This window comes from Cyanistes caeruleus, chromosome 1 (assembly GCF_971803275.1).
Source record: "Cyanistes caeruleus chromosome 1, bCyaCae1.hap1.1, whole genome shotgun sequence".
Lineage (NCBI taxonomy): Eukaryota > Metazoa > Chordata > Aves > Passeriformes > Paridae > Cyanistes > Cyanistes caeruleus.
Window position 1 is genome coordinate 22707668 of NC_141701.1, and position 23755 is coordinate 22731422.

The following is a 23755-nucleotide window of genomic DNA, read 5'->3' on the forward strand; positions in this document are numbered from 1 at the left end:
GCCGGGCGGGGTCGGGCCGGGTCGGGCCGGGTCGGGCCGGGTCGGGTCAGGTCGGGCCGGGCCGGGCCGGGCCGGGTCGGGTCGGAGCGCAGCTGGTGCGGCCACCGGGCAGCACCGACCTACGGAGCCGGGGCCGGCGGGGCGGCCCCGGCGATGGAGCCTTAAATCCTGCCCTGCCGCTCAGCCCTGGCCACCGCCGCGCCGTCCCTGCCCCGGGGCGGATTTCTGCGCTGTGTGAGGGTGCCACAAGGTGTGAGTGGCAGCAGGCGGGAAGGGACTGCAGGTCCAGTTTAACCCTGGGGGTGTGCACGTAAACCTCGCCAGCAAGCTTTGAGACACGATAGCGTCGAGTAGAGGAGATCCGTAGTCCGGGTAAGAGGGTCCGGGCCTGGGCAGGGGTGTTAGGCGGACTTGGAGGCCGCGCCGATGTTTGGCGGTCCTTGAGTGTGGCTGAGCTTGTGAACCAGAGACTGAGGGTGTGGGGTTTGTTTCGGGACCCCCAGCCCGGACCCGGGGAGAGGAGCCGCAGGGCTGGGTTATCTGCACTGCCTGGGTGAGGAATGGGCATCCCGGGGGCTGTGCTCGCACACACCGGAGCCGCAGCCCCGCTGCCGGCCCTCCCTGCGCGCAGGAGCAGCTGCAGGGTGCATCCCTGGCACTGCGACAGACGGACCCAGCAGCTCGGAGGCAAAAAGGAATCCCTGGTTTACAGAGCCCTCTGGGTTCAGCGGCCACCTGTAACATCCTTACCATCAGCCTGAAAGGTAAAATAAAGATAATATTTTTATATTTGCTTATACGCAAATCAGCAGATGTCCAGGAAAGTTGAGGTGGCCTAAAAGCTTCCCAGAGAATAAAAATGAAGCATCTTTACCACACATTTGCTTGCATAAGCAGATAATATATTTTTTGCACCCAAGACATATTTGATTATGTCAAATTTAGAGTAATCATATGTTCTTCTAAATGAACATTTTTTCATAGTGAACATCTTTTATCCACCTAGAAATTTATTCAGACAAACTATATTGTATTTGGACATTTGTCCAGGGTTTGTGATGTTCCACAGCCAAGATAGAACAGTAGCAATAACTCAAATAATTCTTGCAATAGTTTCTGCTTCCTCAGTTTGAGTTAATTTTCAGGATGCTTTTAAAAAATATCAGAAAAAAAAAAAAAATCCACTGTAGGCTCTATAGATTTCTCTGTAGCTAAATATAATATTTCTGTGAGACACTAGATGCTGAAATGCTGGTAACTTTAGGATTAGCAAAACATGTTGCTGTGTGACAACAAAAGTAGAAGTGCAACAAAGGGCTTAGCAACTTAAAAATTAATTTCAGATATATTTAACATTCCTGCTGCTGGTGTGAAGCCCTGACTGCTGTGGTGGGAACAAGGTCAGTTCCCTAGGCAGCAAATGGGGATTCCCTGTACAGCACAGATGAAGACACCCAGGCATCCCACTGCTCTGACAGGAAATAGAAGTGACTGTGGCTGTGGAGGGGTACTGACAGCTGAGTACTGACATGCCAGGAAACATACCTGACATCCCACCTTTCTTCCGTGATCTTTCAGAGAACAAAGTAAGGAGGATGGGCCACCAGGACTCATCAAACACTGGGCACTGAGGAAAATAAAAAAGGAAAGGTAACATTCAGTTCATTCTCTGGCCTGCAGAGCTTTGTACCTGCTTCCCTCCCTGTCCTAACCAAAGGGTGTCCTGCAGAGTGCAGCTTACTTAAACAGCAGAGAAAGGAATTCTAGGTTTGCAAGGCCAGAGAGAGGGAATATGAGACAGTGTGTACTGGCAGCAAGGCTCACCGGGGTTTGCTCTGTATTTCATCTTCTTTAAACAGGCCTTGGATAGGATACAGAAATAGAAATGAGAACCCGAGGGCCGTTTGGCAGGTGACTCCCACGATCACAAAGTAACAATGTCATGGTCTTCCCTCCTCCTGCATGAAGGAGCAGTTGGATCTTTTCAGCAGGAAGGCTGGACATACCATAGCCAGTGCTGGAGCAGGACAGGGGCAGGGCCACGCCGGGACAGGGCTGCACCTCAGCGTTTCAGCCGGATTGCCACGGACCAGGGCAGGCCAGGACACCGTGCGCCCTCTGCGGAGCACTCAGCACCAACACATTTCCCCGGGATAAATGCAGGCTGCCTCTCTGCCCCTGTCCTACCTTCTGGGAGTACGGCATTGTACACAGCTTGTACAGAGTCACAAAGAAATTCATGCAAGCGATACAGTGACTGCAGCATGATGTTGGCAGATGAAAAATCCTTGGTAGGTTTTCCATCCCTTCCCCTCAGCAGGGCACCTCTCCACAGACTCTCTGCCTTCTCTAATCCAAGGTACCACCCTGGTATTTCCCCAAATGAAGGCAGTACCAAAGTAGCTAAAAAAACCCCCAAAACAACCCAAACCTTTAAGAGTAAATGAAGTAAACAATTATATTGAACTAGTTATTTTATTCAGGAATACAAGCTGGGAAAATTAAATGTAAACTATGAGTATTCAGGGACAGATATATATCCAGAGGTAAAGCAACAAACACCTATGACCTCTTATATACAATCAGCTAAAAACAAACTTGACAGAGATTTCTCTAAGGCCCTGATAATCATTAAATTCTCCAGGCCAGTACTATATGAGCAAACTTGTTGCACTCATTCCAGAGCTCACTAGCTGCTAAGATTTTTGTGTATTTTAGATATTATTCCTGCTGCAGCTATTAAATTTATATCTATTTTCTGACAGTCCCAAATCTTGAGACTTTTCAAATAAATCATAGTGACTTCTCAAAAGAGTGTATTAATCAAGAGTTTTATTTTTTTGTGACTTCTCTTCCCAGCCCTTTGGCTGTTGTGTACAGAACAACCAGTACCTAAACAAGTAATAAAATATCCTAAATTGTTGTGTCAAGTAATTCAGGCCAAATGTTCCACTGATCCAAAATTTGTAGGTACATCGAAGGCTGTTCTGCCATGCTGATTTATGAACTTCAGAGACCTGCCTTCTGAAACAGCTATTTCTGTTTGGCCTGGGATGGCAATGACCTTGAAACTTAGCTCCTAGTACATGCCTTGTAATTTGCTGGAAAGGAGGCAATCTGAAGATTTTATCATCAAACTAATTACTATCTTTAGAAATCCACACCTGTGGATTTCTGCACAATTTGTCCCTTAGAAAATGCAGTTTCTCATTGTACTGGCACTGGATTTAAGCTGGCTACACATATAGGTATACAAATGTATGTATTTATACATGTATATATCTATGTATGTATTAGAATGCTTTTACTGGCTGAAAAGCTATCCAGGTCTGCAGACATTCAGGTATTCATGACAGATAGTATTTAACCTCAAGGTTTGTCCCTGTTCCTTAACAAGACAGCCTTTCTGCATTTGACCCATTTTCCTCCACAACTCCTTTCTTTCTTTCCTTCCTTTCTCATAGTAAAGCAGCTTCAAGGGTGGCTGAGGAAATGTTTTAATTCAGATCTAGTGGACCTGTGCCTTACTGGGACTCTACATTTCCAGTGATCTGAAACAAAGAGCTGCATTTGTCTGCCTGACAATACAGGGGATAGTTCAGTGCGTGACCCTGTGAAAATCAGATTAACATGTTTGCATTTGCTGTAAATACAATGATTATCAAGGAACATAATCTGCCACTTTTAATAGCCCTGATGTGCAAAACTAGAGAATAATGGCTGCAGGTGTTCACACAACATTGTTGTGTAATTGTGCAGATTTGACCAGACGATAAATCAAAGCAGGACTGTATTTTTGCATATTTTCATCCTATAAAAATAGCATGGTTTATTCATATTGGTAAAATAAGATATAGGCCTAGCTTGTCAAAAGATCAGTCTCCTTTTTTAAATTGGATCTCATCATTCAGGGTTAGCATATAACCTGTGGCACCTGAAGGATGGCTATAGACACACTGTCCCTCTTGCAGCAGCTTCAGCAGAGGCTACAATTTGAAATCCCTCCAAGTCACATCACACATTTACTGCTGCTTTCCTGATAATGGGTCAGTACCTGTTACCACCTCAGGCACCTGGCAGCTCTGACAAGGAGCAAGTCCTGAGTTCTACACATTTCCTTCTGACTCTCAGGGGAAGGGGCTAAGCAGGGGTACAGCTCCAGATGTTCCTCTGCATCCCTGGCTGCCAGAGTGATCCCCACTTTCTCTCAGGATCAGCAGTGCTGCCACTCCAGCCTTATAAAGACCTCAGAAGTTCAGAGAATTTAACAGAATGATCCATCCCAGACTGTTTCATAGGGTGGCCACATACTGCCCATTTTTCAGACTTCAGAATGATTTTTTCTTGTTGTTCTCTTCTTTCCAACTTTTTCTCTCAGTTAACTATACACTGTCAACAACAGCATACATCATTAGCACACATACCTGTTTTTTTAGTACCTCATTTTACTGTTCACTGGATTTTCCGATGAGTAATGAAAAAAGCTGATGATGTTCTTACCACGGCATTTGGGGAGGGGCAGTTCTTGGGGTTCTGTAACACAGAGAAGAAGTTGCTTTGGGATTTCTCTGCAGAAATGTATGCTGCTTGGATGAGCCCACATATTCACTATGTCCAGTGCTGATTCCTTGCAGCCAAACTGCTGCAAGAGACTCCACAGGTGATTCTGGCCAGTTCCATGAATTTGCTTGTTTGTCCTCAGGTACGTGTAACCCTGCCAGCACAGCCTGTTTGCTGATACACTGGCATTGGTGTCAGTGCTGCTACAGGATAGTCCCTTGATGCTTTAGGATTTTATCTTTTATACTTTTCATATATTTGTAATCCTGCAATTATTTAGTGTATAAATCTAAACTCCATATAGAGTGTTAGGTGCAGCTTTCCCATTTTGGTCAGACAAAACAAACCCTCTCTAGGCCTGGGAACCAAGGACACCTTTCTGTCTCAGGCCCTGAAAAATGTAAAATAAAAGAGAGTTGGGGGTGGAGAAAACTTGGGGTAAATTACTTCATTACCTGAATTACCTGCAATTGAAGATTAACCCCCAATATGAAAATGGACCAAACTTATAAAAGTATGAAAATTCATGACCCATTGTCCATTTTTTTGGGTGTTGCCCCTGGGTGGGCTTTGTCTGCCCAAAGTGTACCTGAAGGTCCTTCAATAAATACAATCACTTTTTATTCCCTAAATTTTGTCTGGCCTCTGTTTTTAATTAATCCCAACAAGGCATCACCCTGACTTTAATTTTAAATACACTGAGTTGATTTCATTCACCCAAAAAGATGAAGTTGCTTTCTAATTTTTGGGATAGGTCAGTGTTTCACCAGTGACTTTTCTCACAGTGCTGTGACTCTGCTACCTCTTCATACCTCTAACTGGTGCTTTCTTACACAACCTTGTCAGCATTTTAGTGGGGAAAAGTGATGAAAGAATTTCAAGACCACTGCTCTCTGGATGAAGTTCTCCCTCTCTGTTGGCAACCCTGCTCCCGCCCTCTCACCAGGCAAGCACAGAGTTAGGGCAGGGTGAGGAGTGGACCTGCTTTTCCCAAGTACTCTGCATTCCCTGCATGCTCATCTTCACTGCCAAACTGAGCACCAGCCCGCAGAGCCCCAGAGCCAGAGTAACACCTGACCCAGTCCGAGAAGGACTGACCTCCCTGGCTAAGCGTGCTGGGGCAGGCATGGGGGCTGGATGAGACCACAGTGCCTGCTGTTAGTGCTGGCAGAGGTAACGCTGCTTTTCCTGAGGTTGCCAGCCGCTCCCTGGGTTGCTCCATCTTGAGACTTGTTTGTGGGAGACAGAGACTGCTGCTTCCCTGCCTTTCTTCTATTTCTGCTGTATCATGGCCTCATTGTGGAGGAGAGCTCAAGATCCCTGAGGGTGCTCAGGGTGCCTGGAAGCCAAACTCTCCCTGATGTGCCTTCCCCCATCCCTTAATTCTCAAACAGCTGCTGACAAGGCCCATCCACTCCCGGCTTCTGTTTCTAACAAAACAGTGGCTGTATAATATTGTTTAAGGAATTTTAGTGGGGTCAAAGACTTTTCTTTCTTCTAGTGTAATTTTCATCTGATTTGGTCTGGCCATTTGTCTTTATAAAGGACATTTTATGGGCCACAGATCCCCAGGAGAGGCTCTCACAGAAGGGAGATCTGGGGGGGAAGAGACATTAGTGCCAATTTCTGCATGTATTCCCACCACCCCCAACCCAATCCTTATTCCACCTAGATTTAGGGACAGAATTTGGGGTTTAATCCTAAAAGTGTCTGTCAGAAAGTTCTTTCGGAAATGCCGAGATTTTTAAAAAGCACATTACTGGAAAGAACTAGTTTTATAAACAGCTAAGGAAAGTTATTCTCTCCTAAGGTGAGTGGAGGCTCCAAGGGTACCGTTGGAAACAGGTCCCTCTCCCGGAGCCATGCACGCCTCCCGCACTTTGCAAGGTGACACAAAACCCGGAACAGGCAAAAGGAACGGCACCCAGGACTTCACGAGCCCCACTGAGCTTTATACTCCTTTGCCAGCAATTTCAACAAGAACGAAAGATGAATGTTTCACCAGACCACAACCAACCGAGTGAAAGTATAAAGAGCTAAAAGCAAAGTCACAGTTTGATGGGGAAGAACAGCAATGCACCTGAGGGCTGGGACAAGGGGAAAAAGAGCAACAGGAAGAGACATAGAATGGAGTTTACTTTTCAGTTGCCAAAGAAAAGTTTGAAGTATACTTCAAAATTGATTTAACCATGCTCTGTAAAGGGATAGAAATTATTTTTTTTTCAATAAAAGAAATTGGACTATAGACACATCAAAATGTAACATTTTTATATTATTATTTATATACTACATGCATCATTTATGTGCTTAAGAGAGACATTATTCCTGGAGAACTTTACCTTTAGAGATGGACCAATGTCAGAATTTCACTTGTGATATTTCAGCTCCACTTAAGTTTGGTAACTTTTTTTTCCAACATACCTTCGTCTCCATGTAAGTTTAGATGTTAATTCAGATGCTTAAACTGATCTGTTTAAACCCAAAGTTGTTACCCAGAAAAAAATGATTGGGATGATGGTTTGCATTTTGACAAAAGGCTCCCTATCACTGAGAAGGTTATCCTGTTGGAAATATTTTGGTTAGGTCTGTGGTCATACATCAGAAAAAGTTACTATGGAGGTAGCCATACCAGGAGAAGGACATAGCAATATATTGCTATAAATTATTTCCCTTATTTGAAATAATATCTATTAATATAAGCATACTAGAATGAGTGAATACAATATGTTTTGTCTTGGCTTTTTAGTTTGTTGCTCCATATTTCATATTGATAAAGGCATCACGCTTCCTAAACCCAACAAGCACAACACTTTCTCAAGCTTCTGCTAACCTGGGCAAGTCTAGCAAAGCTCCTATGTTTGTAATTTCATAAGAAAGGTACACCCTGTGATGCCTTTCTGGTGCAGCGTCTTAAGAGCATAATGTCATACCAGCAGCAAACTTCTTGTCCTGTGGCTGGACCCCTGAGCATCCTCTAGGGGATGTCACAGGCAACCTCCACAACTCAAACTCAGAACATCTGCACTGCTCATCCCTGCTGGCACCAGCTGAGCTGCTGCTGCACTCTGCTCCTCCCTGTGCCCGCCTGGGGTGCTTGCTCTAGGATGGACAGCACTGTGGGTCTGAGAACAAATGCCCTCAGCCTGAAAATGGCAGCCTCATGTCGTGGCCCCAGTCCCAAACTATGCAGCGTGTGTGTCCTCAGTGAGATAGTTTTCAAGCTGGTGGTTTCCAGACTCCCTCCTGCATGGGGGGCAGGAGGAAGTTTTCCTGTTGCTCTGGCACAGATATGGACCCAGCAGCTTAGGGATGGGCTAAGGACAATGCACAGCTGCTGGGAGTGTAGAATCATCACCCCAGCGAACTTGGGAGCTGCACTGAGGGTGCCCAAAGCTGAACCTGCTAACACAGGCAGCACTGGGCCCAACTCTATTCCCAAGCTCAGTGGCTGGTTTCACGCAAGAAGCCTGTGTGTCTGCTCGGGCTCGGGGCTGTATCCCATCGGGACAGGCCGTTCATGCAGAATTGGGGGCCTGCGAGGGGCTGTCGTGCAGGACAGAAGGCAGGTGCTGCTGCGTTAGCGAGGCAGTGTGCACAGTGCGGACAGCGGGGACACAGGGGCACACCACCACATGTGTCCCCTGTGCTGGTGCCTTGCAGTGCCCAAGAGATTTATTTTCTCCATCCCGTAATTTTCCCCATCAGCCCTGTGTCAGAAGTGACAGTCCCCAGGGACACTGTTCTGGTGACACGGCCTGAAGTACTGTGTTCATCTCTGGAGTCTCCAGCACAGGAAGGACATCGACTTGTTGGACCGAGTCCAGAGGAAGCCACCAAGATGATTAGGGGGTGGAGCGCCTCTCCTATTAGGAAAGGCTGAGAGAATTGGGATTGTTCAATCTGGAAAAGGCTTTGGGATGACCTGATTGTGGCCTGAAGGGAACCTACACGACAGATGGAGAGGGACTTTTTTTTACAAGAGCATGTAGTGGTAGTGACAGGAGAAAGGGGAATGGCTTCAAACAGAAAGAGAGTAGGTTTACATTAGATATTGGGAAGAAGCTCTTTACTGTGAGGGTGGTGAAGACACTGGTACAGGTGCTATGGATGCCCCCCAGTCCCTGCGAGGTATTCAAGGCCAGGTTGGATGGGGCTCTGGGACACCTGCTCTAGCAGAAAATGGCACGGCAGCAGGGCTGGAACTAGATGAGCTTTAAGGTCCCTAACAATCCAGGCCATTCTGTGATTCCGTGATGGGAGGTTCAGGCCGCTACGGCTCCTCCCGCATCAGCTCCTGAAGCCTCCCGCGAGGCTGTAATGTTCAACACGCCTTCAAAGCTCCTCTGCGGAACGAGGGAGGAGGCCCCTCAGCCGCGCCCGCCCCTCAGCCGCGCCCGCCCCTGGCCCAGGCCCCGCCCACGTCCCGCCGAGCCCCGCACGTCATTCAGCCAGACCCCGCCCACATCAGCCGCGACCCGCCCCCACTCAGTGTGGCCCCGCCCACGCAGGGCACGGCCCCGTCCCGTCCCGCCGCCGTGGGCCGGGTGCATTGACTCTCGCGAGAACTGCTGCCGGCTTCAGGCGGTGCCTCGTGTTAGCTCGCTCTTTTCTGGCGGGCCGGCCATCTTGGCGGTGCGTCTGCGGTGAGCGGGGCCGGGCCGGGGGCGCGCGGGCCGCTCCGGGAGCTGCTACCGGGTTCTGCTGCCGGGTTCTGACCACTCCCCTACATCCCCCTGTGTTCCAGTTAGCACCCGACCCCGCGCGAGGCAGCAACATGGTGGCCGCGAAGAAGACGGTGAGTGGGAGCGGGGCCGGGCAGCGCCGTGGGGCGGCGGGAGGACCCCGGCATGGCCTGGGTTGGCGGTCGGGAGTGCCGGGTTGTGGGGGGGGAGGTCCCCTGGGCGCAGCCCCGCGCGGCCTTCAGAGCTCGGATCGTGCCCTCCTGCCACTGGCCGCGCCCCTCGGCCTCCTCCCGCTGGGCTCGGTGTCCTCGGGTTTCCCCCGTGCGATGTTTTGGGGTGCTTGCAGAGCTCCTGAGATGGCTGCAGGGAGGGAGAAGTGGTGCCGAGGTCCTAGTGTGGGTGGTGTTCAGGTTTTACCTTTCCTGACATGTTCGGGCCTTTCTCTTAGAGTGGCTCTGACGGATCTGGGTTTCTTGCTCAGAGGTGGTGATTTCGTCTGTCAAATGCACCTAACCTGTTGTCATGAGCATCACGCTTTCCTGTTGTAATATGAGTTCGATATTGCACAGAATTACTTCTTTCTGCTGCCCATGTAATGTTGTCAGTGTGTGCCTTGAGGAGAGACAGACTATAAGCCTGGCTTAGATTTGCAAGGCAGAAGTGGTATTTACTTAGCCTTGGCTAGCTGAGCTTGATAAGAGCTTGTCAGATACACGGAGATGTCACTGATTTATGTAGACAGCAGCAACAGTGGTTTGACATAGATTTTCCTATTGAGAGATACGGGGGTAAGAGAGAACTTTCTGAACTCGTGAAAACACAGTATCAGCAATGCCCCTATCCATAAGCTTTCTTACACTCAGGTAACTGACTGGCCTTTCTTATTCCGTATTTCAGATTATAGGGAGATTATGAAAAATGCATATATTCGAAATGTCTCTATTAGGTTCTCCATTGTTTGAAAAGTATGAAGTAACACAATGATTGATGCTTTTCTACATCTTTTTCAGAAAAAGTCCCTGGAGTCCATCAACTCCAGGCTTCAGCTGGTTATGAAAAGTGGCAAATATGTGCTTGGGTACAAACAGACCCTGAAAATGATTCGTCAGGGCAAAGCCAAGTTGGTCATCCTCGCCAACAACTGTCCTGCTTTGAGGTAAGCAGATGTGTGAGAGAACAGTTCTGAGATGGGTTCTTTGTCCAAATGCAGTGTGTGTTTCACACTAATTGCTCCAGAGACTTAATACAGAGGGCTTTGCTGGCATGTTCTAGTGTGCTCTGAAATAAAAGTGATAGGTAGTTTGCTGTGCAATGATTTCAAGTCTAGAAGTGTTAAAGTGCTTCCAGGTCTAATTCAAGGAGTTTGCACTAGAAAAAGTATTGGAAGGTTTTCACATTTGATAACTTTCACTAAGAGTGTAATGGAGCTGAATTCTCATGTTTTTCTAAAGTAGTGTATTGGAAAATAATTTTACAGCTAGGAAAACTGATAACTGATTTAAAATATTTGAAGCACACAAAATTTGTCAAAGTTAGTTAAAAAGTTGGGGTCCTGGCCAGTGAAACTGCTTTTTTGAGAGTATAATCTGTACTAATAACATGACATTTTCCTCACTGAATATCTGGGCCCTTTTTGTTGTCAAGGGATATTGACAGTCTCAAGAAAATGTAAATGTGAAATCCAGAAATTAGATACTTGAGGAATAGCAGGACTCTTACAGTGGGAAGCAGTCCCTGATATTAATGGGGATCCCAAAATGCTTGGGAAACAGCATTGACTGCTAGAACTTCATAGTGGGAGCCAGAGGGCAGTATAGATGGACTTTTTATTTTAAATTAAAATACATGGTTCATTTCTCAGCTGCAGCAACTGTGTCTCTCTGTTCAGCATCTGGCCACCAAGGGCCATCAACATTAATTCTCTTAGTTTGTGCACTTCGGCACAGCTCCTGTGGCCTTTCAGAGATCTGCAGGTGCTGAGTCCTTCTACCGTGTAGAAATGAGCCTGTGTAGGAGGCTGAAGGCTGTACCTGAAGGAGTACCAGTCTCCTGAAGGAAAGCCTTTACAAACCTTCAGCAGACATCTAAATAAAGGTTCCTGAGCCACAACCCTGAAGTGATTTTGCCTCACAAAAAACGGCTGTTTTTCTGGATGGGAAGGAAAAGTGTCTTAAGGTTTAAGTGTGCTAGGAGTTAAAGCTGCTCTTCCTGTATTGCAGTTGGTCAGAATTGTTTGAGTCTTGTTGACACCCAGTTTTTTGATTTCAGAAAATCAGAGATTGAGTACTACGCTATGCTTGCCAAGACCGGCGTCCATCATTATAGTGGGAACAACATTGAGTTGGGCACAGCATGTGGAAAATACTACAGAGTGTGCACACTGGCCATCATTGACCCAGGTAATTCCTTCCTGCAGTGTAGGGATCAAATGAGGAGGTGTCTGTGGATCCGCCTTTCTCCTGTGAGTAGCAGCACTGAGCAAGGAATGAGCAGAAGTGATGACACACTTCACTACCCTTTTCCATTTTAACACTTGAAATTTCCTCTGACCAAGATCCTGTTCTTTTGTGAGTCCTAGTAGGACTTTTTTTCTTTTGTGAACTTGGTAGGAATGCTGCTTCTCTTGCACATAGCTCTTATATTGCTGAGCCCTGTGAGCATTTTATCTACTTGTCAGTCTGTAGGGAGGTTTCAGTGTCTGGGGCACAATTGTACAGGATCTGTTTCTGAACCCATCGGCTAGGACATGAGCTTGCACAACATCATGTTTACAACAGCCCTGTTTGACTGTTCTTAATATGAGACAAAGGATTGTGACTTGCCCTGCTTTCCAGAATAGTATATAGAGAAATAACCAATAGGCAGATGGATATTCATCAAGGAAATGAAAATCATATTAAACACTATTTTAAAACTGTGTTTTTATGTAATTACTATGGTTTGGTAACAGTTTTTGTCCCAGAGAGTTGCTCAAATTCCTTACATAGAATGCTAAGTAGGTGACTTAACATCCTCTGTCCAGAATGTTTTAAAAGCAGAATCAATCCCTTGTTCTGTTTGTTGACCAGAATGCATGCACATAGGTTCAATGATTTCTGTAATAACTTTAACCAACTGTTCCTCAAGTCCCAATGATTTGAATTTCCTACTTCTTCAGAAAACTTTATTAAGTTTGCTTGTATTCAAATAGTAGCTGTAAACTTAATTTTCAAAATGCCACTTTTAGGTTTGGTTTTGGGTGGGGTGGGAGCTGCAAGTAAATCCTAATGCTCTGTAGCTAACAATGCGAATATTCTCGCTGTCCTGATATTTCTGTGATCAGGGGAGGCTAGACATTCGCTATAGTAAAACTATGCATTGTGTCCTCCAGGACTACTTTGTTGTTTTAGTCCTGGCTTTGTAAATGCTGGTGACAGGTGCATAATTACTGGAAAATACTGTATTTGGATTAGAAAGACACAGTTACAAGTATTTTTATCAATTTTATCAGAATTATTTGCTTTTTTTTGGTAAGCAGTCTGTTGCTTTCGGGTTGTTTTCTTTTTTTAGAATCTCTGTGGTGATTTTATGGATTGGGTTTTTTTTCTTATTTTTATTCCTAAAAACATTCTTCTGTGGGTCCTCTTATAACAATCCATTTTTGTTTTACAGGTGACTCTGACATCATTAGAAGCATGCCAGAACAAACCAGTGAGAAGTAAATGCTATAAAGGTGTTATTTCTACAATAAAACTGGTTACAGTTTTCTTTAAAGAAAAATTTGTATTATAACTTTGTTGGTTTTAGGGAACAGACTATATAAATGAAGATTCATTACCACTGCTGTGTTTCCTGTTCTGTTAGAAATAACCTTCACATGGCAAAATTTTCCTTTCTTTCTGTGGCATTGTGGATCTTGGGAGGTAAGTGAAGGAAGGGTTGATCATGGCAAGTGTTGTGACAAATTCCAGTGGGCTAGGGCTTCCTTAGTGTTTGCTTTTGGAGTGCTAATGCAAGCACAAGGTATAACATGAGAGACAGTTGCAAATTTGGGATGTTGGTGGGGAACACTAAAGGTTTACTTGAATTAAAATAATTCACAGTTTTTACCAAGTGAATCAAGTAATAATGTGTGTTATTCCCTTTTTGCTTTCCTTCCAAGAGTACATATCTGTAAAAAGACAAACAGGATATAGCTTCTAGATGTGTAACATAGGTTTTCAGTAAAATACCAGTGAACTTCACAAAGCTATTTTTAAATCAGTAGCCTTCATTTTAATTTTCTGAAGATATTAGAGGCAGATGAGCTGGTGTTCTCAAGTCATAATTGCTGAGAACATCAGTATCTTAGAGATTTGTGCCTGTTTTGTGTGACTCCGTGGCTACAGGATGTTCCTTATTAGGGATTGTTAATTGAGGTACCAATGATTTTCTGACATGGTAAAAGCAAACACTTAATGAAAATCAGAATGTACCTGTAATCTTGCAGAATTTGAAACTGCTAAAGCACAGGGTACTTTTCAAAGCTTGATATTGTGTATCTGTGCACACTCATTGGCTTGTCTGAGATCACTTAAGTCCTGCTGCAACTACTTCTGTTATAAAATGGTCCCACTTGTTCTATATCTGTCTGTATACATAGAACTATATATATATATACACATACACATAGACAGACTGTGTGCTTAAAATACTAAGAGTGGAGGAGTGAAATACATAAAAGCAAGCTAAGTAAATTCATACCCTAAAAATACTTCAAAACATGGAGGTTTCATTTCAAAAAATAACACCATTTTATTATTTTGCATAGCTTATTTCAGTTGTTCTGCTTAATTAGAACTTTTGCTAGTTACTAAATTGTTTATATAAAATATTCAACATTTCTTATCTGCAATCAATGCAAGACAACACATGGCATATAAATGCAAGGATCCAAAAGAGTCTTTTCCACTTCAGGCACAAAGATGTTATTTTACTTTGAACTAGTTTAAGAAAATAGCTCTGACAAGTTTGAATGTATAAATATACAGTGTAGTGTACACTTAAAATTCTGATCAGTATTTTAGCCTGTTTTCCAAGTCTTCCATTCTCTTCGTCATTTCTTCCAGTAGATAAAAGTTAAGGAAAGAGAGTTTCTGATAGGAGGCATTAATAGAAAAAGTCAGCTACCTGATTGCTCTGGTCCATAAACATTCTCTTGTTCCTCTTCCAGTAGTTTCTCATTCAGTGTTCCCCTGTATTTTCTTCAGATTTGATCAGCTGAGTTGAGAAAGCTGTGTGAAACCCCCATTCCTTAAAAGGCATACCTTTACATGGAGTTCAGACTGCAGCTTATTAAAAAGGCTGTTTCTACAAATTGGTTTATTTTCTCTATTTTAAAGGAAGGGTAAATATTTATCTAGTTAATGCTGTTTAGAAAATGTTTCACTTAACCATATGGAAAACTGGGTATCTAACAGTGGATTATAAAACTATAGGGCTCTGAGACCCCAGTAAGGCTGTCTGCTCCTCATGATCTCTTCCTGTCCACAGTTGTGACAGTGGTTTCCTGACAAATGTGGAGTAGAGCACAACAAACTCCATAGGGCTGGTTCCATTTCCAGTAAGATGCTATAAAAATACAAAGTAGTGCACAGCATCCCTTTCCTGATAAGCACTTCCAGTTGGCAGGAATGCTGTCTCCTGCAGGAAGAGGTTGGACCAGTACTACTTACTTCAGCACTTCTCTCTGTGTGCTATGGAAAGGCAGCCGGGGGAAGCTGAGAGGAAGAGGAGGCCTAGCATTAAGTGAGATCTGGAGGCTCTGAGATCTACCTCAGAAGGATGAATTTGCTACACCCCACTCCTTGCTTGTTTGACTAGGGTCTTGATTTTAACATTTTAAGGTCTTGCACAAGGGAAGATGGAGAACTGGGCATATAAATTGGGATCTTTGACACATTGCTGTTAGGAATTTTTTAGTGCAGACAGGCAAATTGAATTTGGCCTCTTGACTTTGGACAGAACAGCCATGTGTACTGTGTCCCCCCCATCAACATCAGGAGAATCTGTTGCTAGTACAGAGAAAGAGTGGATATCCTGCTTCTGTGGGTCTGCCTGGACATTGTGTTTGGTAATTTCTCATCTGTCTGCTGCAGCAAGGTTACTCTGTGCATATGAGCACCATGTGAACTCCATTTTCTTCAACAGCCATATTTTTCAAGTGTTCAGAGAGGCAAAGTTGAAGCAGTGAAACTTCACTCAACTATCACCTTGAGCCATTCGAGTAAAAATCACAGGGTTGCCTGCTCAAATGGTAAAGGAAAAACACATGTTGCTAGGCTTAGCAACTAAATTCTTTGATTCTGAGTAAGCTCAGAGTTCCTCATAGCCCAGCTGCAGAGGACTGCGGTGAAGAGCTGAAAGGGCAAGAGTTGGTGTCCTTTCTTGTCAGCATGTAGGTTGGAACACTGCATGCCATATAACACTTAAGGATGTGGGAAATGACTTAGAAATTTTTCTCCAAAGTTGTTTGGAGAAGTCCTGTATGTTGATGAACATTTGAAACACACAGCAATAACATTATATGATGGCTTTCTCCTCCTTTATGAAAATCTGCTTTGCATGGAGTAATTTAATCAAGTGATAAGAACATAATTCCTTAAAGTCTCTGCCAAAGGATTCACTTGGGTAGGTGAGAGAGGTTGGCTGTTGCTGGGAAGGTCTGAACGGGTAGGCAGTGTTCTGCATCAGGTTACCAGCCACCGAGGGCTCTGCCTGCCTTCCTCTGGACAGACTTCACAGTCTGAAGCTGTTCCTGTCTAGGAAGTGTGCAGTGATGAGCTGCTGGTATCACTGCACTCTTCTGTGCAGAGAATAAATGCTTACTGCTCTTGCACACAGTTACGCAACTCAAGTCTAAGATGTGATGTCTTCTTACTGTTTGATCAGAAGCAACTTTGATGAAGAAAATAAGAATTTGCTGCATAAATAGTACATGACGGGTTGTATTGCCAGTTTGCTGCTGTTTCCTGAGATGTGGATGTTACAGGCAGCATAAAGGCTGCTGCACTAGCAGCTGCCTTGAAATAAACAGACTAACTGGGTGGCAGAAGCTGCTTATCTGCACTTTGCTAAGTTTTGTATGCATTTCTTTTAATGCAAGATTAACCAAACCTAAGTCCTCTGATTTCCTCTGCATCTAGAGTATGATTTTAAATGACTCACTGCATATGGTGCCTCACCAAGCAGTTCAGCAGGGAAGCATCTCCTGTACTCTGACACCTGTAGCCAGTAATACTATTTCAGTAGCATCTGAAGATGCAAAGCATGTTAGTCTTGAATATGACCAGTTGTTTCTTTGCTGTTCCTTAAGGTGTTTACTCTAAGGGGTTATTAAAATTCAAGATCCTTACTAATATTTTGGTCCCTTCTATGAAGGAAAAGCAGATTAAAAGTTAAAGGCCTTGCTTCTTGGAAACTAACTATTATATGGTTTAGATTATTATTACAATAAACTGATTTTAGCTGTGGAGGCAGTTGCAAAAATTAGTTTGTTTAAGCTGCCTTTCTTATCTTACCTGTAAGAAACAGTTACTCAGAAAGGATATATCGCTGGGTGAGTTTTCTTACTTGACTGGTTGCATAGTTCTGGAATGTTACAAGGTTTTCACATTTGCACTGGTCATTATCTTTTGAGGCTTTTGCTGAAAAATAGAAACATTTAAACATAGGCTGAATGTTGAGTAAATTGAATTGGATGGGGACGAAATGACAAGCAATTGTAAATGCAGAGCAGCTTCAATATGGCTTCCTGTTCTCAAAGCAGGTCAACAACCAAAGGAACGCCCTGCGGCAGATTCTGCTGGTACTGGAAAATAGTACAGTGTGTAGTCTTCTATGTTCAAAGAACAGTCTGGGTTATTCTAAACAAAGGTAACCCAATTACCTGTTGTTGAGTGAACGTGACTGTCTTCAAAAAGATACTTGTGGTGTACTGCAAGATGTGGACAGTCAATGACATCTGTGATGGTTATTGTGGTTGATTCAGGTCCTGCAGGAAATCCCCCAAAAATCTAAAAATCAGACCCATTAAATTATACTTTTTCTTTCCTACTCACATGCACTGAGTTCTCCTTAATTAGTAAGTAATCTCACTAACTGTAGTGAGGATCATTCAAGGAAAGGACTAGGGATACAAAGATGTGAAGGAACCAAGCTGTTAGGCTGTGTTTACTGTATACATGATTTAAGTTCTGTGTTGCAGAACTGAAAGGGAATTGTGAAGGTTCCTGTGAGAAACAGAAGCAATTGAAAGCTGAACATGCTTAAAGTGTCAAGCACAGTGTTGAAATACAACCTTCCCCATGAAGTATTTCATGCAGATGATGTAAGAAGCATGCAGCCATGCTTTTGTTACAGTGAATCTCCATTTTTCATATTGCAGAAAGTAGGGTGACTTGGAGAGGCAAGGAGGCAGGGACATGGGATGAACCATTTTAGCTGAATTGTGACAGTTCTCTACAGAAGAAATTAAGCATGAAAAGGCAGAAGGAGAGGACACTTGAGCTAAACCAGCCAACCTGAAGGCTGTGGACCAGTCTTATGAAGCCTCCCAGATGATGCATCCTGCTGGTGATGTGACTCTTTCAAGGCTGGTAGATAGAAATTGCCAAAGGAAATGATATCACAAAAGGAGCAATAAAAATGTTCACATTCCCTAGAATTGGAGATGTTTCTTGCCAGTAATTTGGTGTTTGTCTCTTGTAACACCTGGAGAATGCCTCATACCTGTGCAATTTAGAAGTCCAGTGTTGATGGTAACTCCAGGGCTTGCCCTTCAACTCAGACTATCAGAGGAACTCCTCCAAAACCAGAAGTGAGTATTTAATAATAGTGAAGCAATCTGAAATGCCAGCAATCTACTTTGCATCCTATAGTGAAAATTCTTTAATGTTTCATTATCCATCGTCCTTTGGAATGAACTGAATAAGAATATTGCCTGGAGAAAGAAAAAGTTTCTTCCTGTCCTTATGTTTTCTTCTTTATAATAGGAAATGTTGATCAGAGAGTTGGGAGCTTTCTAGGTGAGAAGGGTGCCCCAGAGTCCATTTGATACACTACAGTTATAAGCAAAAATACACGTTTCTAATTCATGAAGCACAGTGAGGATTTATTTCAGAGTCTACACCCCGATCTTTTTAGTCAAGAGATTGGGAGGAAACAGAAACCTGTTTTTTGAGGTAGAGCCTCATCCATTGTGTGCCCTGCCCGTTTCTTGCCGCCAGAGGGCAGTGTGGAGGCAGCTGCGGCTTCTTGGGCACGGGTCCTTCAACAGGGAATGAGCACCTCGCCTCCGACTGACTGACTCCGGAGCCCTCCATGGCCCAGAAGAGCTAAAGAGCAGGTATTTAACAACTGCACGACGTGACCGATGATGCCAGGGTGCATGGAGCATCTGGGACACACTCCCTCCTCTGGAACCCAGAGCTCCTTCCCTGAAAGTGAGTGCATGGGGTAAAAGGTGACGGCGCAAACTCACCTGATAGGCCATGAAGATGCAGTAGGGAGCTGGAAGATGCTTCTGTGACATCTAGATTTGCTATAACTATTGGGGTCCCCTGCTGGTTTAGTCAGTTTGGAGAGATGCACAATAATAAACAGCTGTGCTAAATTGCACTGGGAAGGAGATGAAGCCCTCTTGAGTGGAGGTTGGAATTACTGAGGATGAATATCAGGGAAGAACAGGTGAGTGGTTGCATGAGACCAGATATCAGGCAGCAGAACTACAGTATTTATATATAGAAATAGATATAGGTAGATATGGATACCTGAGTCTGCATGGGACCCAGCTGCTGGAAGGAGCTCAGATTTTGGAGAAGAGTTCAGAGCAGAGAGGTGTGGGATGAGATCACAGGGGAATGAAACAGATGAAAAGCAGACTCTAGCTGAAGAATGATCCAGTGGGAGCAAGGATGGTGAAGATTTCTGTTGTAGGAAAGATAGAGCAGGTAAGATGAATCTTGAATGTTTGACCCTGGGTAATGACTTGTTCAGGAGCTGCAAGCTAATGAAGGGGTTGTTTAGGAAGGGCAGAGAAACTGACCTAAAATGTTTGAGCTTTGGACACAAGGCTGGTGTGGACACATAATTAGAGACAGAAAAAGGATAAATGCACTGGTAGAGGTCTGGCAGGAGGTTTCCAGTTTGGAATAGGAATTTGGCATTTCAGAAACTCCACTTCAGGCTTCAGAAACTAGTTGGGGCTCTAAGATTTCTGATTCATTGCCTCTGTGAAGCTGAATAAACACATAAGTAGTGACAGAGGCTGATCATCCTGAATCTCTTGGTGAAGTCGGTGCAATGAATAAATTTGCTGGGGACCAATGCTGAGGTTGGATGTTCATTTTTAGTTTTCAGTTTTGTAAAAAAACACAAGTAATTTGTTAGGAGGAGCCTGTGAGAAAGTGTCATCGAAAGCGGTGTCTGAATATTTGCTGAACTGATAATGATACACAATTTGGAAGGAGAACAGAATGTTAACCAGCTGGCTGCTGAGTACTGTCATATGATCAGGGCTGGGGTTTTGTGACAAAAATAGTATATGACCATGTAATTAAAAGCTCCCACAATGCACATGCTCAGAACAGGGCTGCATCTGCAATCATAGAGAGTGTGTATTATGTATGACATTGCTGGAGCCTCGTTAGTGCTTCCAGTCAGATGAGAAATTAACATTAACCAAGGCAATGAATGAGAACCTTCCAAATGAATTCTTCTTAATAAGAGGCAAGAGAAAAAAAAAAACCTTCTTTTTTTTTACCTTTACTACTAGTCATCAAGAATAATTAATAGTAATCAGCGACTATTTTACAAGGCAGATGCTTTCTTGCAGAATAAAAGAAAAAAGCCTGACCCCAAAAAAACATTTGGAGGGCTTCTACTGTAGTTGGAAACATGCAGTGCATCCACAGCTGGGACTAGGGATGAGAGGCTCTGTCAGTGGAGTCCATGAGGACAGGATCTCCTACTGTCCTACAAGCTGGAGCCTCAGAAGATCTCAGCTAAGAACCTAAGCTGGAGTAAAGATAAAAGTCATTATTATTGGAATGGAGGAGAAAAATTGCGCTGTATGCAACAGAAGGAATTTCAAAAATGAACTTTCAGATTGTGTAACAGGTTTGGAGGCTGAATTTCTGGTGGAGTGAGTTGATGAGTAATAGGTAGTCCTGGAGTGTCCAAAAACAAGGCTGGGTCAGTCCTCAGTTCACAGGTATGAGGCACTCATTGCCCGTTGTTGAGAGAGGGGGAGGACAGAAGCTGAAGCACCAGTGCTGCCCAGTTACCAGAGGTGTAGACAAGAAACGGCCACAAAGGGGCAGGATTTACTTATTTTTTTAATATTGTAAATAATGTAGTTAAAAGGAATAAAAATGGTGATTGCTAACCACTGTTGTGGATATCTGAAGGATGCATTTCCATCACTGAGCTCTAGGGTTTGCTGCTCAGTGGGATTTATTATACTGGGCTTTGCTAATGAGTGAGAATTATTGTCCTGGCTGCCAGATAGTTTTGGCTTTGGCATCTCCAAAAGCTTTTAAGATGACATGCTGTCATTGGAAGATTATCTGCTTAATAAGGTTAATTGAACTGACTTGGTTTCATATTATCATAGTATTTAGTATTTCAGAAAGATGAAACTAGGACTTCTTAGGACTGAAGGACAAAGAGTATGCAAGCTAAGAAACATCCTCAAAGTCTTTTTTACAGATTCTTCCTTGAGATCTGTATAAAGAAATATCCTGCAGCTAATTTTATACAATAATGTTATGTTAAAGGAAAAAAAAAAAAAGGCTGTTTGCCTTTAATTCCAAGAAAAAACCAAACCAGATAAAAGCTAGTGAAAATTAAATAATTAATTTTGCACAATTCTAGTCCTATGACTAATATCATTCCACGTGTTATTTCTGAATTTTGCTTCTGATACCAGTTTGAATCTACAAAAAAATACTGAATCTTGGGAATGTATGAGTGGGAGAGATGCTGTCCTCTCTCTGGCTCTATAGCTTTCATCTCAGCTCAGATTCTCCCTTCCCCCTGCAAAACTTCATCTGGGAATGTTTATATACAAGCTGTTCCAGAATGAAGAAGCGTGCTTTCTGAAACAAACCTTCCACATTTGTGTAGCAAGACTCAGAGCTTATTCATAAATGAAATCCACTCTTTATAGCTGTGCATGTTCAATGAAATATTTTTAGTTTTCTATAAATACACACAACAGCTCTTGACAATTTATTTTGCTGTGGTTTGGGTTTTTGCTGCTGCTCTTAGGATTTTTTTTAATTCTAATTAAGGTATAACAAATCCCTGTTTATTTTCCCACATTCCAAATGAAATAGATCATGTTTATTTGGGGTGGGGGGGTGGTGTGTGTGTGTGCATTGCATGTAGATTTCTATTTCTACCTGACTGTAGAAATAGAAAAGAGAAGAAGCAATTCATTTTTCTAGGCATAGAATTGTACATCTTATGCAGCCTTCATGAAAATAAAGGGAAGATGATTACATTTACCCAGTGATAGATTAATAGTATATATTCTTCATGTATTAAAGGGCAGAAAAAGCCAAAAAGCAGCACATTCACTTCTATCTCAAAGAAAATGGAATTTTGTTACCTTCACAGATTTGGGCTCTTAGCTCTTCACTTATGTCTTCCAGAGCTGTGAAATCCTCAGCATAGAAGAGATGTTTATATGATGGCTCAGAAGCAATTTCCAGCAGTTCTTCCTCAATTGCTTTTCCTATTCCAATGGCATAGATGATTATACCTGGTTTCAAAAGAAATTGCACATACTTACTTTAGCAGTTCTAATTCTAAGCACTTGTTCGACCACGAAAAGAAAATATGAGAGAAAGGTAGGGCCCAATAAATGTATATTCTATGTAACTTCAAAATCAGTGAAGAGGCTTAATATGCTTTAATTACTGGGAGATTTGCATAAACTTGTTTGCTGTAATTTGACCTACAGGTTTTGTTAAAGAGATGACACTTGCCTAGCCACTACTGATAGTAAATGGTCCCAGAAAAAGTATTACAAACAATCTAAGAGACTTGCACAATTCAGGCCTCACAATTGCACTGCAAGTCCCTGGTTTGTGTGTGTCTGTAGGGTATATGCAATGCAGGTGATTACTGGGCTGATGGGAAAACCTGTTACATATTAGAAAATGGGGCAGAATCCTGAAAGATGGAGTAATTTTTCAGAAAAATACTTTGGTGTTTCATTGAAATCCTCAGAGCACATTGAGACTTGATTCTTGCTCTCCAAGGGGCACTAACAGGCTGGAAGGCCCACTTAGGAGGGTAAGAATGGGAAAACAATGAATTGCTGGGGCTAGAAAAGAAAAAGCCTTACAACAGGGATACTCAGGACAAGCATTTCCGCAGTGAGTTGCTTGGGAAAAGGTAAGTGAAGATGTGTAGTTTTCTTAACTCTTGAAGCAGGGAAGGAGAAAGTGGTTCACAGCTCTCTCACCAGATAGATTTTAAACAAACAATAAATACAAAACATAAAGATCTTCAATAATCTCTTTTTCAGCAGTTATGTTTTTATGCTTGTAAGCATACGATCTGATACAACATTTCTCTTTATACCAGTTCTGGCTTGGAAAGTGTCCACAGCGAGTACTTAATTTGTGATTCATAGTACAGCTATAAGCTGCACAGCTCTTCTATGACTCAAGAGAAGAAGCTGCCTTTCTGGTTGGCTTCAGATAAAAATTGGGATGAGGATGTTTGATATCTTTATTTAACATGAGGTGATAACTGCTGCACACTCACTGAACTGCAACTTTTAACCTTTTTGCTGAAGAATCATGGACCTGGTGATACCACAAAATGTGCATTTTCCAAGTTTTTACTTAATGTAAGTATCTCCTTACTTTTCTTAATGAATCTGCCTACCATTGCAGGAAAGGAAAGTGTGAAGCTGATTCGATTTAATGAATGCACCAATCATGCTGAAGTTATTGCTGTTTAAAGACTTGGGGATATCAGTGATAAAGTAGTCAAGGTCCATTTCATATTGAGCATTACTCTTGGTTATGCTGCTACACAAGGGATGGGTTTGGCTTTATAGCATTGCAGAATCAGTGCAAGGAGTCCAGAGCTGAGGTTTCATTTGGCAATGAAAACTTAAGAAAGCTGGTTTGTACTTCCTTCCTTCTTCTGTAAATCCTTCATGTAGTTTCATGTCACTAGTAAGCCTGTAAATATTTGGGGTTTTAAAAATTATTTTAAAACCACTTTATCTTTCATTGTAATGGCACTCTTGTTAGCACGTGCCCTTCTCATATCCTTGGATGTTCTTCCCTTCTCTCCTTACAGAGAGATATTGATCCTGATCAATACTCTACTAATCCTGTATCAAATTCTGATTAATATGTCAAATCAATAAAACAAGCACAGAAGAATAGATGTGCAAAATCTTTTAAAATCTGGCTATTTTCCTCTTGTTGTGGCCCATTAGCCATGGTTTTTAAAGCAGTTTCTCATAA

At 43.1% G+C, this 23755-nt stretch overlaps 2 protein-coding genes, 1 long non-coding RNA gene and 1 other non-coding gene across 24 annotated transcripts in view; 3 read left to right on the plus strand and 1 right to left on the minus strand.

Moving 5' to 3' along the window:
• The first annotated feature begins 57 nt into the window (after window positions 1–57).
• LOC147655372 (uncharacterized) lies at window positions 58–6817 on the plus strand. 2 transcript variants are annotated; one of them, XR_015284782.1, is made up of 4 exons: window positions 58–764; window positions 1579–1650; window positions 4575–4702; window positions 5407–6817. It is a non-coding gene; the product is annotated as an uncharacterized LOC147655372 (long non-coding RNA). The 2 variants fall into 2 exon arrangements; XR_015284783.1 differs by lacking the exon at window positions 5407–6817 and having other exon boundaries at window positions 189–372; window positions 1860–5189.
• Window positions 6818–8918: 2101 nt separating this feature from the next.
• Window positions 8919–13061, plus strand: RPL30 (ribosomal protein L30). Of its 2 annotated transcripts, none has more exons than XM_086881922.1 (5): window positions 8919–9203; window positions 9305–9355; window positions 10253–10398; window positions 11511–11641; window positions 12894–13061. In XM_086881922.1, the coding sequence occupies exons 2-5, from the start codon at window positions 9335–9337 to the stop codon at window positions 12941–12943; spliced, it is 348 nt and encodes a 115-aa protein (XP_086738048.1). In that variant the 5' UTR covers window positions 8919–9203; window positions 9305–9334; the 3' UTR covers window positions 12944–13061. The 2 variants fall into 2 exon arrangements, with proteins under 2 accessions (XP_086738048.1, XP_086738056.1); XM_086881930.1 differs by having other exon boundaries at window positions 9124–9192.
• On the plus strand, window positions 12526–12660 carry LOC111924805 (small nucleolar RNA SNORA72). The gene has a single exon (XR_002861855.1). It is a non-coding gene; the product is annotated as a small nucleolar RNA SNORA72 (small nucleolar RNA).
• Window positions 13062–13990: 929 nt separating the features above from the next.
• MATN2 (matrilin 2) overlaps window positions 13991–23755 on the minus strand; it is a 69686-nt gene continuing 59921 nt past the window's right edge. For 9 of the 19 annotated variants that reach the window (XM_086881881.1, XM_086881824.1, XM_086881772.1 and 6 more), the window contains 5 exons: window positions 21874–22026; window positions 17783–17854; window positions 17149–17253; window positions 16811–16906; window positions 13991–14328 (listed from right to left, as the gene is read on the minus strand). In XM_086881881.1, coding sequence (XP_086738007.1) covers window positions 14276–14328; window positions 16811–16906; window positions 17149–17253; window positions 17783–17854; window positions 21874–22026 — 479 coding nt within the window. In that variant the 3' untranslated portion in view covers window positions 13991–14275. Of the gene's footprint in view, window positions 16022–16780; window positions 16907–17148; window positions 17254–17782; window positions 17855–21873; window positions 22027–23755 lie in introns of all 19 variants that reach the window. The other 10 variants (XM_086881894.1, XM_086881788.1, XM_086881798.1 and 7 more) reach the window with 3 other exon arrangements.